Source organism: Benincasa hispida, chromosome 10, assembly GCF_009727055.1.
Source record: "Benincasa hispida cultivar B227 chromosome 10, ASM972705v1, whole genome shotgun sequence".
Lineage (NCBI taxonomy): Eukaryota > Viridiplantae > Streptophyta > Magnoliopsida > Cucurbitales > Cucurbitaceae > Benincasa > Benincasa hispida.
The window spans coordinates 15,998,386-16,013,385 of record NC_052358.1 but is presented as its reverse complement, the minus strand read 5'-3'; the positions used below and the strand labels follow the sequence as shown (position 1 = coordinate 16,013,385).

The 15,000-nt window shown below is 33.3% G+C and overlaps 1 protein-coding gene across 1 annotated transcript; it reads left to right on the top strand.

Annotated features, from left to right (window-relative positions):
* The first annotated feature begins 575 nt into the window (after positions 1-575).
* LOC120088276 (alpha-glucan phosphorylase, H isozyme) lies at positions 576-10,411 on the top strand. The gene is made up of 16 exons (XM_039045461.1): positions 576-1,100; positions 1,222-1,456; positions 2,039-2,218; positions 2,747-2,923; positions 3,010-3,095; positions 3,279-3,468; positions 3,543-3,635; positions 5,276-5,460; positions 5,578-5,695; positions 5,804-5,932; positions 6,274-6,492; positions 6,592-6,795; positions 7,472-7,630; positions 8,172-8,435; positions 9,269-9,459; positions 10,070-10,411. The coding sequence occupies exons 2-16, from the start codon at positions 1,247-1,249 to the stop codon at positions 10,194-10,196; spliced, it is 2,532 nt and encodes an 843-aa protein (XP_038901389.1). The 5' UTR covers positions 576-1,100; positions 1,222-1,246; the 3' UTR covers positions 10,197-10,411.
* Positions 10,412-15,000: the final 4,589 nt, after the last annotated feature.

The window sequence follows — 15,000 nt, the reverse complement described above, 5'->3', positions numbered from 1 at the left end:
ATTATATAAACAATCGTCGTTTATATATTATATAGACGTCCGTTTATATAATACTAAATGAGCCTTTATATTGTAATGAATGATCGTCTATATATTACATATGATCATTCATTTAATACTAAGTGACACTTATTATGAAAGCGATATTAGACAATAAATACTATAGAAATCACTTATGTTCTCTCTGTTTTTGGATCTAACGAACGATCTTGCTCTATGGCCAAAGAGACAATGAAATGAACAAATATGAAAGCGATCGACAATATGGATGTTGGAAAACTTTGAAAGAACAATAAGAGAATTTCATGGGGAGTTTGACAAAAATTGAATAACTAATGACCTTTTATTCTTAATATCAATGTTATTCAATGTTATTGATAGAATATTAGTTGGAAATAAATGCTCAGGTGGAATGTTGATATTGCATTAAATACATATTGAATTGATCCCTGAAGAAATCGTTGAATAAAGAAGACGAATGAGGCGGTGTGAAGAGTTTTCAAAATTAGCAAAAAGGTGGGTCATAAATAAATTTGGTTCTATGGTCATTTTATGAAATTTTGCCGAGACTAGCACCGAAGAGCCCCAACCCCGCGAAGTGACCGGTTTTGGTTTTTCTTCCTCAACCGTCAAAGTACTTTTCAGTTTTCAGCTTCATCCCGTGAGTGTGGCCGGGGAGCGCTTTTCTTTTTCTATACAAAAATAAATGAAATTACCAAAAAAATCTAATCTCCAAATTCCAAAGTCGGGGATTCTTGCCCGCCGATTTCTCCCATTTATCTTGGATCCATTCATTTCCATGTGATCCTCACGTAATCACGTATGGTTCAGTCACCTCCATTACTACACTTTCCTCTTCCAATCATCTTCTTCCTCCCACTTCTCTGATATTTTATCGGCAAAACTCCAAATACGTCTTCCTTTTTCTTTGTCCTCATCACCTTTTTCAACTTTGTTTTGCATTTCAATCCTTTTCCCCTTCACTTTCATTACAGTCTTCAAAATATCTTCCACCACTTGCGTTTTTTTAATTACTGGAGCTGATTCTCGTTTTCTGTGGAAATCGGTTCGGAAATTTTGAAGGAAAAGCCGTTGAAGCAGTAAGTTGTGGAGATTCTTGTTGTTTGCTGTTGATTTTTACGTTTTAATTAGGGCTTACTAGTTTGATTCTCGGTGGTTTTGGCTTTCTCTTCTACATTGTTGGTTATTGTTTTGTTTCAGGTTGATTTCGTTGTGGATTCTGAATATGTCGACTGCGAATGCTAATGGAGCTGTGGTTTCCACTGGTTCCGCGAAAATTCCTGCGGTTCCGCATCCCTTAGCGGAAGAACCGGATGAGATTGCGTCTAACATTAATTATCATGCTGCTTACAGTCCTCATTTTTCTCTCTTCAAGTTCGAGCCAGAGCAAGCGTATTATGCAACTGCTGAGAGTGTTCGCGATCGGCTTATACAAGTGCGATTTCCGACTCTTTAACTTCCTTGTGTTCGAAGACCTGTGTCTTGGTCTAATTCTCCTTTATGCGATGATATATATCTGTTTTTGTTGACTCTCCGAATTAAGAATTCTCTTTTGGTTCTGTATTATGGTATTGTAGTGTTACTATTTTTCAAATAGTTAGGTATTTGAAATTATTCAAGAGCGCCTACCAGTTGAACTGTGCTCATGAACTTTAATGCTTTCTGATGTTCTGATGCGCTTCAAGAGTCATTATTTGGTTCTAGCATCCGGTAGATATTTATTGCGTGACCTGAAATGTTTACAATCACATTTAACATATGTTATCAAGATTACAGATAGGAGATACAATTAGTCATCAGATTTCAGTTTGATAAGTGTTTCATGTAAGAGGCTTGTCTATAATTCATAAGAGATGACAAGGTGTGTAGCTAATTTGAGTTGACTGGTCTCCTATATTTGATTTGAGTATATTATGATGAGTCATTGAACTTTTCATTTAGTCTAAATATGAATCTGTACTAACTTAGACCGGAGGTGGCTGAACTAATGGTGCTCTTCTCATCCTTCACTCTGCAGCAATGGAATGAGACATACTTGCATTATCACAAAGCTGATCCCAAACAAACCTACTACCTATCGATGGAGTATCTTCAGGGCCGAGCTTTGACCAATGCAATTGGAAACTTGAATACTCAGGATGCGTATGCTGATGCTTTGAATAAATTAGGACATGACCTTGAGGAACTGGTTGAGCAGGTTATTTAAAATTTTCTTGTCATTTGAAACCTGATTTCTGCAACACGTAAGAGAGGTTTTGTGTTTTTCCTTTTGTTTTCTTCCACTGAATTCTATGCATGCTTTCCTTGGAATAAAAACGATCATTAGTTGAAAAGTAGTAGTGAATGCTATACATCTAATCCTTTTAACCATCAATATATTGCACTCAGACCATATATCTTTTACCAATAGCTCATTTAGGACATCGAAAATTTCATGCATGACTGTCGGTCTATATCCTGAATATAAATAAATTTATATTATCTTATAATTCAATGTCCGCTTCAGCTTTTCCAGGAATCGATGAGCACATGAATATATAAATACTTCTAATTGCATTTTATTTTATTTTTGTATGCTTTTCATCATCCTGCTGGTATATAGCTAGTGTATGATTTTGTTGATCTATTTTCTCGCATTTTTAGATTTGAGTTTAGTTAAGTAACCTGTATTTATATCTGATCTTTTAACATGCACAATGTTGATATTTTGAATGACTTTTCATAGGAGAAAGATGCTGCCCTTGGAAATGGTGGACTTGGAAGGCTTGCTTCATGTTTTCTGGATTCTATGGCAACATTAAACTTGCCTGCATGGGGTTATGGTTTGAGGTACAGATATGGACTTTTCAAGCAGCGGATCACAAAGGATGACCAGGAGGAAATAGCTGAGGATTGGCTTGAGGTTAAGTTCCCATTTGAGAAAACTTTTAATTAATATATTTCTACTTCAGACATCTTTTGACACTTGTATTTGTGGAAATCATGCAGAAGTTTAGTCCTTGGGAAGTTGTCAGACATGATGTTGTCTTCCCTGTCAGATTCTTTGGTCATGTGGAGGTCAAGCCTGATGGATCGTAAGTTCTCTGTGTTGACTGAATTAATTGCCTCAACTAGTCCATTTTGAGAAGACATTATAGTTAAAAATGATTGAGGGTCATAATGTATGCCATAACTAATCATCTTACTTTAAGAGTTAACTTCACTGCTTTGGGCATAACTCTTGGCTTAGTGAAAGTTGTGCATTGCGTACATAACAGCCGAAGATGGATTGGAGGAGAGGTTCTACAAGCTTTAGCCTATGATGTACCAATTCCAGGATACAAAACCAAGAATACTATTAGTCTTCGCTTGTGGGAAGCAAAAGCACGTGCTGATGATTTTGACCTTTTCCAATTCAATGATGGACAGTATGAAGCTGCTGCACAGCTTCATTCTAGAGCTCAACAGGTTTATTATCACTTATCCTACTTGAAAGGCTGTTCATGACATTGGCTTGCATCAACGGGTTGTTACATTTGCAGATATGTGCCGTTCTATATCCTGGAGATGCTACTGAGAATGGAAAACTCTTGCGACTAAAACAACAGTTTTTTCTTTGCAGCGCGTCACTTCAGGTTGGGAGACTATTTTTTGTTTTCTTATTTTTCGCAATGGTAATTTTTAGTCTTGTGTTGTCCTGGAATATCCCTACTTCAACATTGAAGCATAGTAAGAATCTCACGATGGTTCGGAAAATTATGTTTGTAGATGCTTCTTTAAATAATTTTAACATGAAAAAAAATCATATTGCATTTTGTTTGTGTAAGTTACAATTATGCTATAGGAAAGAAAAAGATTTATAGTGATTTGAGCATTTGGTAGCTATATCATGCAACTAACTTCTTTGAGTTCAACAATATTGGGGGTTCATATTGGGGTGGAGATTTGGACCTCTAACTTTTTGATTGAGATTATGGTACCTAACCAAGTGAACTAAGCTCACGTTGACAACTATATCATGCAACTATCAAAAACATCATTTCTTATATTTAGTATTTTAACATAACTGAAGTATGGATTTTCTATAAACAAAACAGCTGTTCAAACAACCATACTTAAAAGCAGCACTTGAAATGCTTCTCAAAATTAATGCCAAGTTAGACATGTTTATGATTGTAATTGGTTAAAGTTAACTAACACAGATTAGTTAAAGTTATTGAAAGAATAATAATCATAAAATACAGAACTAATCCCGAATGGATGGGTAGTGGGTTTTGATTGTGCGAATTTTAGCAAATGGTACTGCAGTTGGTGAACTTACAAGCAGTGGTGTTCAAAACATCCGATAACCCGAAAAAATCAATCAAACCAACCCAACCCAACCCGTGCGATTGGAGTTGGGTTATCAACTCATTTGGGTTAGGTTGGGTTCAAATAAATAAAAAATTTATGGGTTGGGTTGGTTCATAGGTCACCTAAAATAACCCAAACCAACCCGGACCAATCCGAATTTATTATATATTAACTTTAAAATGTATAATTTGTTTACTTTTGATACAATTATATATACATATACTTATTTTAGTTTTATATAATTTCATTATTTTTTAGATAATTTATTCTCCAACAATTCCTAAAAATAGTTTTTTTTAACACTTTGGAAAGAAATTTTTCATTAAATAAATTGAAATTGAGTTTTATTCTTAATTCAATATATGAAAATAATTAAATCAAATTTTTACATTTTGACATTTAACTTCTTTTTAGAATAAAAATTTCAATAAATGACCCGAGTAACCCAAATCAACTCAACCCAAATGTTTCATGGTTGGGTTGGGTTGGGTTCATTTTTTAATAAAGGTTATTTGGGTTGAAGAAATTTACAACCCAAATAATTGGGTTGGGTCTAAAAAGTCCTTCAACCCAACCTAACCCAACCCACAAACACCTCTACTTACAAGGGGTAAGAATATAGTGTAAGTTTATGCCATTAGAAGATCAAGGCTGCTGTATTAGTTGTATTATGTAGTGACAACAAATGTTTGAATCTTATAGTTCTAAATCCTATAATCTGACAATGGAAGTTTTGATTTGGTTATACAGTTATTAGGTTTGTTAGGCTGAAAGTTCCTGCAGACCTAGGTGCTTTTTGCTACTAATTGTTTGAGATTCAGAAATTATATCTCAATGTTTTCAATGGTTATGTGCATCTGCTTGCTACCTGCTCTTTGGTTTTTTCTTCCTCTTCTGACAAGGATGGTCAAATCAATTACAGGATATAATTTCAAGATTTAAGGAGAGAAAGCAAGGGAAAGATTCATGGGAGTGGGCTGAGTTTCCAAGCAGAGTTGCAGTGCAATTAAATGATACTCATCCAACCCTTGCAATTCCTGAACTGATGCGATTACTGATGGATGATGAAGGTCTTGGATGGGATGAAGCATGGGATATAACTACAAGGTGTAAGAACTGTATATGTGTATATATATATTCAGACATTCCATGAAATTGAGATCTTTGCGTTATTATGTTTTGGAATTAGAAGCTAAATTGGGACTATGTTGACAATTGAATCAGGACCATTGCTTATACCAACCACACTGTCCTTCCTGAAGCACTTGAGAAATGGTCGCAACACGTGATGTGGAAGCTTCTTCCGCGCCATATGGAAATTATTGAAGAAATTGACAAGAGGGTACAAACGTCACCTTAAAATGAAAGTTGATTTTCTACTTTCGACACTATTGTAATGTAATTTGATCTACTAAGATAATTTCTTATGGAGCTTGGAAAAACCTTACAGTTTGTGGCGATGATCCATGCTGCTCAAAATAATCTTGAGCATAAGATAGACAGTTTACGCATCTTGGATAATAATCCTCAGAAGCCAGTGGTTCGGATGGCTAACTTGTGTGTTGTATCTGCACATTCGGTAAGAAATCTTATTTTAAAATAGGGTATTTTATGTATTTTATTCTTCTTCTATTCAAGCATGGTTGCCCTTAGAGTGAGGACCTCATTTTTTTTTTCAGAATTTACCTATCTGATTTTAGAGTTGTAGTTAAATCTTGTAAAGAGGATCTCATATTCTTCCTTTTAGAACTTTGTCTTGATTTAACATGATAGTTATGATCGTAGTGTGGATATCCTTGTCAGATTTTTCATCTTGGTTTTGCTTCTTCTTCGTCTTCCTAAATCCTATTATATATTATTCAAATGTGTGGTACCTTATCGCTATTTCTGTGACGTGGGTTTTGCCTATTGTTATTGTAGGTAAATGGTGTTGCTCAGTTGCACACTGATATATTAAAGGCTGAGTTATTTGCAGATTATGTGACAATATGGCCAACAAAATTTCAAAACAAGACGAATGGCATCACTCCACGTCGATGGCTCCGATTTTGCAACCCTGACCTAAGTAACATAATAACCAAATGGTTGAAAACAGAAGACTGGGTGACCAACCTTGACCTGCTTGCAGGTCTCCGAAAAGTACGCCTTGACTGCTAGATATTTTATTGGATACCATTCAAAATTTCTCTCTTGGTTATCTAGATTCTAATTTCATTCTCTCTATGATCTGTCTAAAAGATTGCAGACAATGCAGATCTTCAAGCTGAATGGGCATCTGCCAAGATGGCGAGCAAGGTGCGGTTGGCACAGTATATAGAGCAAGTGACTGGCATTAGCATTGACCCAAATACTTTATTTGACATACAAGTTAAGCGCATACATGAATATAAAAGGCAACTGCTGAATATCTTGGGTGCAATTTACCGATACAAGAAGTTAAAGGTATAAAATTATACCTTGGTTTCGTCCCACTATATAGTCAAATTTTCTTTCTGGTTCTTACACTAAATAAATAAGTGATGCATGAGTTGTGGGGTGAAAATAATTGTTTCTGTTGATATAATTAAATTTATCTTACCCCATCAACTTATGCTTTTGGGTCAATCGACGATTTAACATGGTATCAGAGCAGAAGGTCATGTGTTCAAATCTCTATAATGTTATTTTCTCCCCAATTAATATTGACATCCAATTGTTGGATTTTCTATAAATTTTTAAGCCCACAAGTGAGAAGAGTGTTAAAGTGTTGATACTACCCATCAGTTTAAGCTTTTGGGTCAATCGGTGATTTAACAACAACGAGCATTTAATATCATCTGTCAGCATATCTCAGATTTTGATCATTTATTCAAGTCTATCTGCAACACAGCCAGGAAATCATTGCTGTTCTTTTAAATTTGCTCATTTTATATATATTTTTAGGTTGTGTTCTGCCTACTTCATATGCTGTTACCATTTTCATGAGCAGTGGAATGTAATGTTTAATTAAGTGGACTTTGATTAACTTTTGAAGATGTAGACCCAGTATGAGCAAGAACTGCTTCTGTTTCAGATTGTTACTTTATTTTTGTAACACTCGAGAAATAATATTTAGTCATTTTATGGGACCTGTTGTCAGGAAATGAGTCCTGAAGACCGGAAGAAAACTACCCCACGGACTATTATGATTGGAGGAAAAGCATTTGCTACATATACAAATGCTAAGCGAATAGTCAAGCTGGTAAATGATGTTGGTGCAGTTGTCAACACTGATCCTGAGGTCAATAGTTACTTGAAGGTAAGTTAGTTTTCTAGTGACTTGAATGTTCACTTTGTTCCTTTTTTTTTTTTTTTTTTTTTTTTGAAGTAATGAGTGTTCACTTGGTGCTATAATTGTTGCATTCATTTTTCTTAGAAATTTTAAAATGAGGGTATATGTTATAAAGTTAGAAAGGTATCAAGGACTTCAGTATAATTTGTTATTCTAAACTTTTCCCTGGATTTAGAATGCTTATTGTCATGTTCTCTTTGCTTTGTGATTTTAGATTTATTTGTTCTAAATATGTGATTTCTCTTGCTGATTATTGTTATTATACTTGTTATTAATTTCTATAAATTCGTTCACATATATGGTAATATTTCTTGAGAATTGAAATCCATAAATGAGCAATGTTATCAGATATAACACCTCTCAGAAACACGGACAAGGGATGAAAAAAAGAGAGAATTATTTATAAAACTATGTCTAAATGATTGATTACCCACCCTTAGCATTAGCGATAAGGATTCCTTGAAGCATTTGCTTCTGTTTAACTCAGCTGTTACGGCAATATTTTCAGGTTGTATTTGTCCCAAATTACAATGTGTCTGTGGCAGAGAAGCTTGTCCCAGGAAGTGAGTTATCACAGCATATCAGCACTGCTGGCATGGAAGCGAGTGGTACTAGCAACATGAAGTTTGCGCTCAATGGCTGCCTCATAATAGGAACATTGGATGGGGCTAACGTTGAAATCAGAGAGGAAATTGGAGAGGAGAACTTTTTCCTATTTGGTGCAACAGCAGACGATGTCCCAAGGCTCCGGAAAGAGAGAGAACGTGGACAGGTGTGTGCCTTCCACTTTTACACATTCAATATTTTCTTTTGTCTTCTTTCTGAAAATTGGTGCAGGTAATATGCTATTTAACTGTCAAAATCACGATGCAATAGTCTCGTGCTTCACTTTGCTGGTAGTACTCATATTAACACCTACCAGCGATATGGTCTATTGTTGATAGACCTCTACTAGCAATATAGAATATCACAGATAGACTTTGAAAGCAGAATTTAAATTTTGCTATATCTGCAAATTCGTTTGCATTGTGCTATATCTACAAATAAACTGAGCTTTATTGCTATATTTGCAACTGTCCCTACCAATTATATCATGTGAATTTTTAAGTACTTGAATTCCCAGTTTTTCTTTAAAAAAGTAAATATTGTAAGTAACCCATAATTGTTTTAGGATAAAATTTCCAGTATTGAAATAAAGTCGAGCAAATGCTCAAGTCTTTAAAATAAAAACAGGATTTTTTCATGAATTCTACTTGATTTCTTTATATAAAATATTATATATAAATTTTTATGCTTCAAGATGCAAATATTACTGTGATTGATGAAAGATTTCTTTTTAAAAGGATAAATTGGACACTCTTCAAATTATAACTTAAAACTTGTACGGCATTGATGCTCTACTCGTAATGGTCTTCATACTTTGCCTATAAAGACTTTATGTTTGAATGAGGAAGACCTTGATGAAAGTGGACAGCGGGTTTACTACCATAGGAACTAGGATGTGGACCTTAAATCCATTGTATTTCCAAATCCAAGTTACTGGTCCTTAAAAGTTGAAGATTCCTATCATTTATACTCAAATTCTTTTTTCATTTTACTATGCAGTTTAAGCCAGATCCTCGATTTGAAGAGGCCAAACAGTTGATTAGGAGTGGTGCATTTGGAAACTATGACTATGGCCCTCTCTTGGATTCCCTTGAGGGAAACTCAGGCTATGGCCGTGGTGATTACTTTCTTGTTGGTCATGACTTTTCAACCTACATGGATGCACAGGCAAGAGTAGATGAAGCTTACAAGTAAGAAACTGACTGGTGGTTTAGATTCACTGATGCTGCTAATGCTAAATTATCTGATGCTGCAGTATGCAAGATTATTAATTATTTATAACTTAGATATTTTAGTTTTACAGATTAACCATTCTTGTAAGCATAAGGGAAAATGGTTGTTTCTCAATCATGGAATTTTTTTCTAGATGATTATGTTTTCTCAGGTGGTCCTACTGCTGGATTGGATTGCTACTTATCAAATTTTTGGTGGGTTAAATAAATAGCTTGAGTGAGTGCGAGTAGGGAGAGATTTGTTCTTTGATAGCTAGTTAGGCACTATTTCTTTCTCCATAGAAGATAACGTGGGTATTCTTATTATATAATATGATACATTCAGCTTCAACTAGATTGATGGTTAGTCATCATGTCCAATATAATTAATAATTGACTAAGCCTCCATATTTTGAGTCTTTGTAAACTTCAACGAAGTTGTAAGATTCATTGAAAGCATGCCTTCCAACAATCAAAGTCGAGTTAATGGCTTTTGGGTTTGTTTTACTGCTGCTTGTTGATTAAAGATCGATATTAAACCATCAAAGTAAAAAACAAGATTTTCCTAACAACATTTGTGTTTCTGCAGGGACCGACAATTGTGGCTGAAGATGTCGATATTGAGCACAGCTGGGAGTGGAAAATTCAGCAGTGACCGAACAATTGCCCAGTATGCCAAAGAAATATGGAATATACAGGAGTGCCGTGTACCATAATTTCAACATTCTAGGTCCACCTTGTCTTAAATTAAAGGAAATAAGAATTCTGTATGACGCTAGGTATTCCCAATTATCTCTCTGCTTTAATTCTCTACTTCTTGCTGGCTGGCACCAGTAGCACTAGCGGAGTACAGTATAGAACTTTTCATGTATTATCTTATTGTGATATATAAATGCTTGTTGCTTCGAAGCAATAAAAATTCAGTTTGTAAGTGAGGCTCTTTTAGATTAGAAGTTGGTTTGTAGATTCCATGGTCTCTACTAAAAACTGTTACGGATAATATATTGTACTTGTACCTCACCGTTAGCAGGCGTCCGTACTCGACCTTCAAGTAGATCAAGGAAAACACTGATCTACTTCAAAGGACGTCAGTTCGACAAAATGCAATGTAAAACTCTTGCCCCACTGATGACTTCTGTAAGGCTATAAGTCATTTTTTGAACGATAATCCATTTGCTTAAACCTAAAGAGACTGTAGCATCAGTGCACTATTCTCAAGGGACTCATCTTTGATTGGCTTGCTATAAAAAGGAGTATGATCCATAGAGTGGGTAAGAATTTCTTTTGCCTCTTAGACTACGACTCGTTGCATTTTGATATGATGAATTGTTGACTTATTGTGCAATCGATATCTCTATCACAGAGGGAATTCAGGGACGAGATGGCTTTTCATTTGACAAATCAATCAATTGATTGATCGGATGATTGGATTTTCAGAGCGATAGATCAGCCACCAAGCTCCCCAAGTAGGTGAGAAACAATTTTGTTTAGTTTTAAATTCTAATAATCTGTAGTACATAATTATACACAACATTTGAAAGGAAAAAAACATATATATATGAAGTTATCCACATCTGAATTGAAGACTGAATAAATTGATAGATGGAATCCACGGCTAATACCCTGCATTATTAGTAAAAATTATAAGCTTAGATTCTCAATTTTTGGCAGCCGACTGATTTATTCAAAGTTGGTGCTGCAAACTCTTGGTGTTGAAATAAATGAGGTATTTTTCAAATCTGGGTGTTGAAAGGTGGGATGTCATGTCACGCATGGCATTGTATTGCTAATGGTACTCACGGTACATTTCTTTTTTTTAATAGTTCAAAAATTGGAGGTGAGATTTGAACTTTTACGATCAAGGAAGGTAATATAATGGTACACATCGAACTTCTTTTTTCTTTTTTTAACAGCGAAGGGAGGTTTAGATTCAACCTTTACCTTCAAAGAAGATAATAAATATATCTGATCGATTGACTTGCTCTCTAAAAATTCTCCTCGTATTTTGAAGTAGAATAGTCGCCAACCATTATGTTAATTGCTGTAGTTAGTTTTTGCCAACTATTATGTTAATTTCTGTAGTTGGTTTGAACTCTTTAATAAGAGTTGTTAATCTAAATTTTATCTGGCATAGTTAAAATTGTGAGAAAAAATAATTTCAGGAAAATAGGTAATGGATTATTTAAATGATCAATTTTTTAAAAGGAAAAAAAGTTCACAAAAAGTTCTATGCTCTTCCAAGGGAAAGAGTGCAGGAGATGGGAACCAACTCTTATGGTGGCATGTGTTGTGTGTCTTGCATGCAAATTTTTAAATTATTTAAGGATTGTTTGGTAACATTTTTACTTTTTATTTTGGAAAATTTTTATAAATAGAAAAAATGTTAAACTATTTACTTAATAGTAAAAAAAAAAAAAAAAATACTATAGACACTGCCTCTATCAAAGAAGAATAAATTTTGTTATTTTAATTTTTATGTACATAGTTTCTCTTACTTTTCTATTTTTGAAAAGGGAAATTATTTCAATGGTAAAACTGTTGAAAATATTTACAAGATATAGCAAAATTTTAGAACTATATCAGTGTCTATCAATAATAGATACTGATAGAAGTCTATCAGTGTCTATCGCCGTCTATCATTTATAATTCTAATATTTTGCTATATTTTATAAATATTTTGATTTATTTTTCTCTATTTAAAAACAACCCTTTTGAAAATCTTTTTTTGTTTCTTGTTCTCTCTTTTTTAATAAAGAAAAATAGAATTATGTCTAATATATATTTCTTTTTCAATAATAATAATAACGACAACGTTTGGAAACAATCTCTTTTTTCTCTTTTTTTTTTTTTTTTTTTGGTAAAAATTCTACATGGAAATAAGTATTTAAAATTAAATATAAAAAAAAATTATGTTGTACTTATTCTTAGATATTTTTCATGCATTTTAGAAGCAAAAAGTGAACAATACTTTCATTTATGTTTTGAAAACTACAAATGTAAACATGAAAACTTGATTGTTTTAAAAAATTTCACACAATTTTGGCAACATTTATAAAAAATGATAAACAAAAATTGAATTGCTTTGCAGGTAAAATATTTGACGTATAATTAATAACTGACCTTGGTGAGTGGGAAAAATTACAAAATAGTCAAATTAGGTGCCTAAACCGGGAGGCTCTTTTAAATGTAATTTATTTCTTTTTCGATCTCTCTCAACTTTGATACCTGCCTTGAAAATAGAGGGTACACTTGCTTTTCCTTTCTAATTAAGAGGGAAAAAGAAAACTTGGGTATAATTGGACTCATCTTTTGTCTAGCCCTAAGCTAAAAAAAATGGCAATTTTTAATTTTATTTTTATTTTTTGAAATGATTTTTTAATTTTGTTTTTACTATGTAAAAAAAAAGAGTATTAAATTAGGTGCAACCTCATTGTCCTTTAGTTAAATAAGATCTTAAAATTCTATCAAACATTAACATTCTTGTAATAAATATGTTAACGATAAAATGAAGGTTTGCCACGTGGTTCAGCTATTGGAGGACATGTGGCTACGCTCCTGTCTGAATTATAGCGAAGCGAAGGCCTAGCAATGTCGAGGTACAAAACCATCCTATTGTGAGCATGACCAGCCAACTTGTCTGAATGTAGCAAAAACATCATCGACAAAAAACCTAGTGTTGATTAAGTACAGACTATTATACACAATAAAAAGGTTTCAACACTTACTCCCTATGAAAGGAAAAGACGTCATCTTCTTAAAGGGAGAGACGCGATTAAAATACCTCAAGGGCTTAAGGTCTATGCAATCTAAACTCAAGCTTGTATCGGGACCAAAATTTAAACATAATACTAAATTAAGCTTCAAAGTCTATGTGGTCGAACATCACATTAAATGTACGAGGTTCTGCGGTGTTTTGAACTAGCGACATGAATTCACTTCAAACTCCAATTTAATAATTTACCTCATTTGGGTTATAGTTACTCATCCTCCTCTAGAATGGCATATCAACACAAGATATAAAACTTTGATGTCTGTAGAATTTTACTAAAGTATTACAACGTGACCTAAACCTCAACATGGCGAACATATCATTTCACCAACTCCAAAGCTATAAAATTATATTATCGTGTGTGTCTTAATTAATCCACGTCTTGGTCTTGAACGTCTAATTCATTGCACCACAAATATATGAATTTGAATATATATATATATATATATATATATATTAGTTTCGACATGTCGTTTGTTTGTTGTCATGGCCATGCATGGTCCATAGAGGAGATGGAAATGGCAGCTGCCTTTCCTCTAAGTGAGATAACCAATTATTTAGCGACAAAATGAAAATGACACTTTTTTATAAGTCTCGTCAACTCCAGGTTGTGAGGATTGTCGCCAAGTTGGTTGGTAGGTACATGTGTTGTCTTGTCTTGATTAAACAATGTCATTTAATTCAATTTCTTATCATCTTTTTAAGTCGTTTTTAAACCAAAAGTAATGTTGTTTAATCTTAGAATTAATAGTATAAAAAATTAATATGATGTGAAATGTATGTCAATATATCTTGAAACTCACAACGATAATTTATCAAATCAAATAATGAGTGAAGTTAATAATTCTAATATTTCTCTCCTAAATACAAAATATCCACGTCCCAATCTCTTCATAATCCCTTGATTTTAGACATAAAATAGTTTGGTTTGTTTCGTAACAAAGGTTTGACAGTTTACATATGAACTATAGGTTAGATTGAAACTTCTTCCATATTATGGCTAAAATACTAGTTATTTTCTAAACCATTAAAGTTTATATTTAATAAAAAAAATTTCTAACTTTTCGAAGTAACTTATACATCTCCAAACTTTTAAGTTTGTTTATTGAATACTTTCAACTCAAAATTGGTCTACTATAGGTCAATTTCACTCATAGAACAAAAATTGAAATTACACTAACTTTCTTCACTTGTATGTAATAGTTATTAGGTTGCGGTAGTGGCTCATGAAACCAATCAAATCTACTCAAGTTATCAAATTTTGTTTCTGACATTTTAAGGAAAGAGATAAAAAGACATTTTACATAGATCAATTTGGTTAAAACTGAAAATTTTGAAATTAATGGACACTTTTTCATGAACTTATTTGATAAATGGATTGTCCTTTAACCTTCAAGTTTGAAATCTTATAATATTTTCTAATTATGTGTTTCTCTAATTACTATTAGAATGCAAGAGTCTGGTAGCTATTTGCACTTGTGGCTAAAATTATTTGCAACTTTTTCTCTCTCTTTTTTACCATACGGCTTTCAACCAAAGTCGGAAATAAAGTAAATCGTTCATCTTTTTAATCAAAGGACAGACAAATTTCTAGTTAAATCATTACCTAAAATTAGGTCATGTATATCATGTTTTAATTTATATTTATCTCTCGTTATATTACACTAGCAACTTTAATAGAATATCTTTATTAAAGAAACATATATTTTTAAGATGCTATAATTCTTTCGTAATTATATGCGTTCATGTCA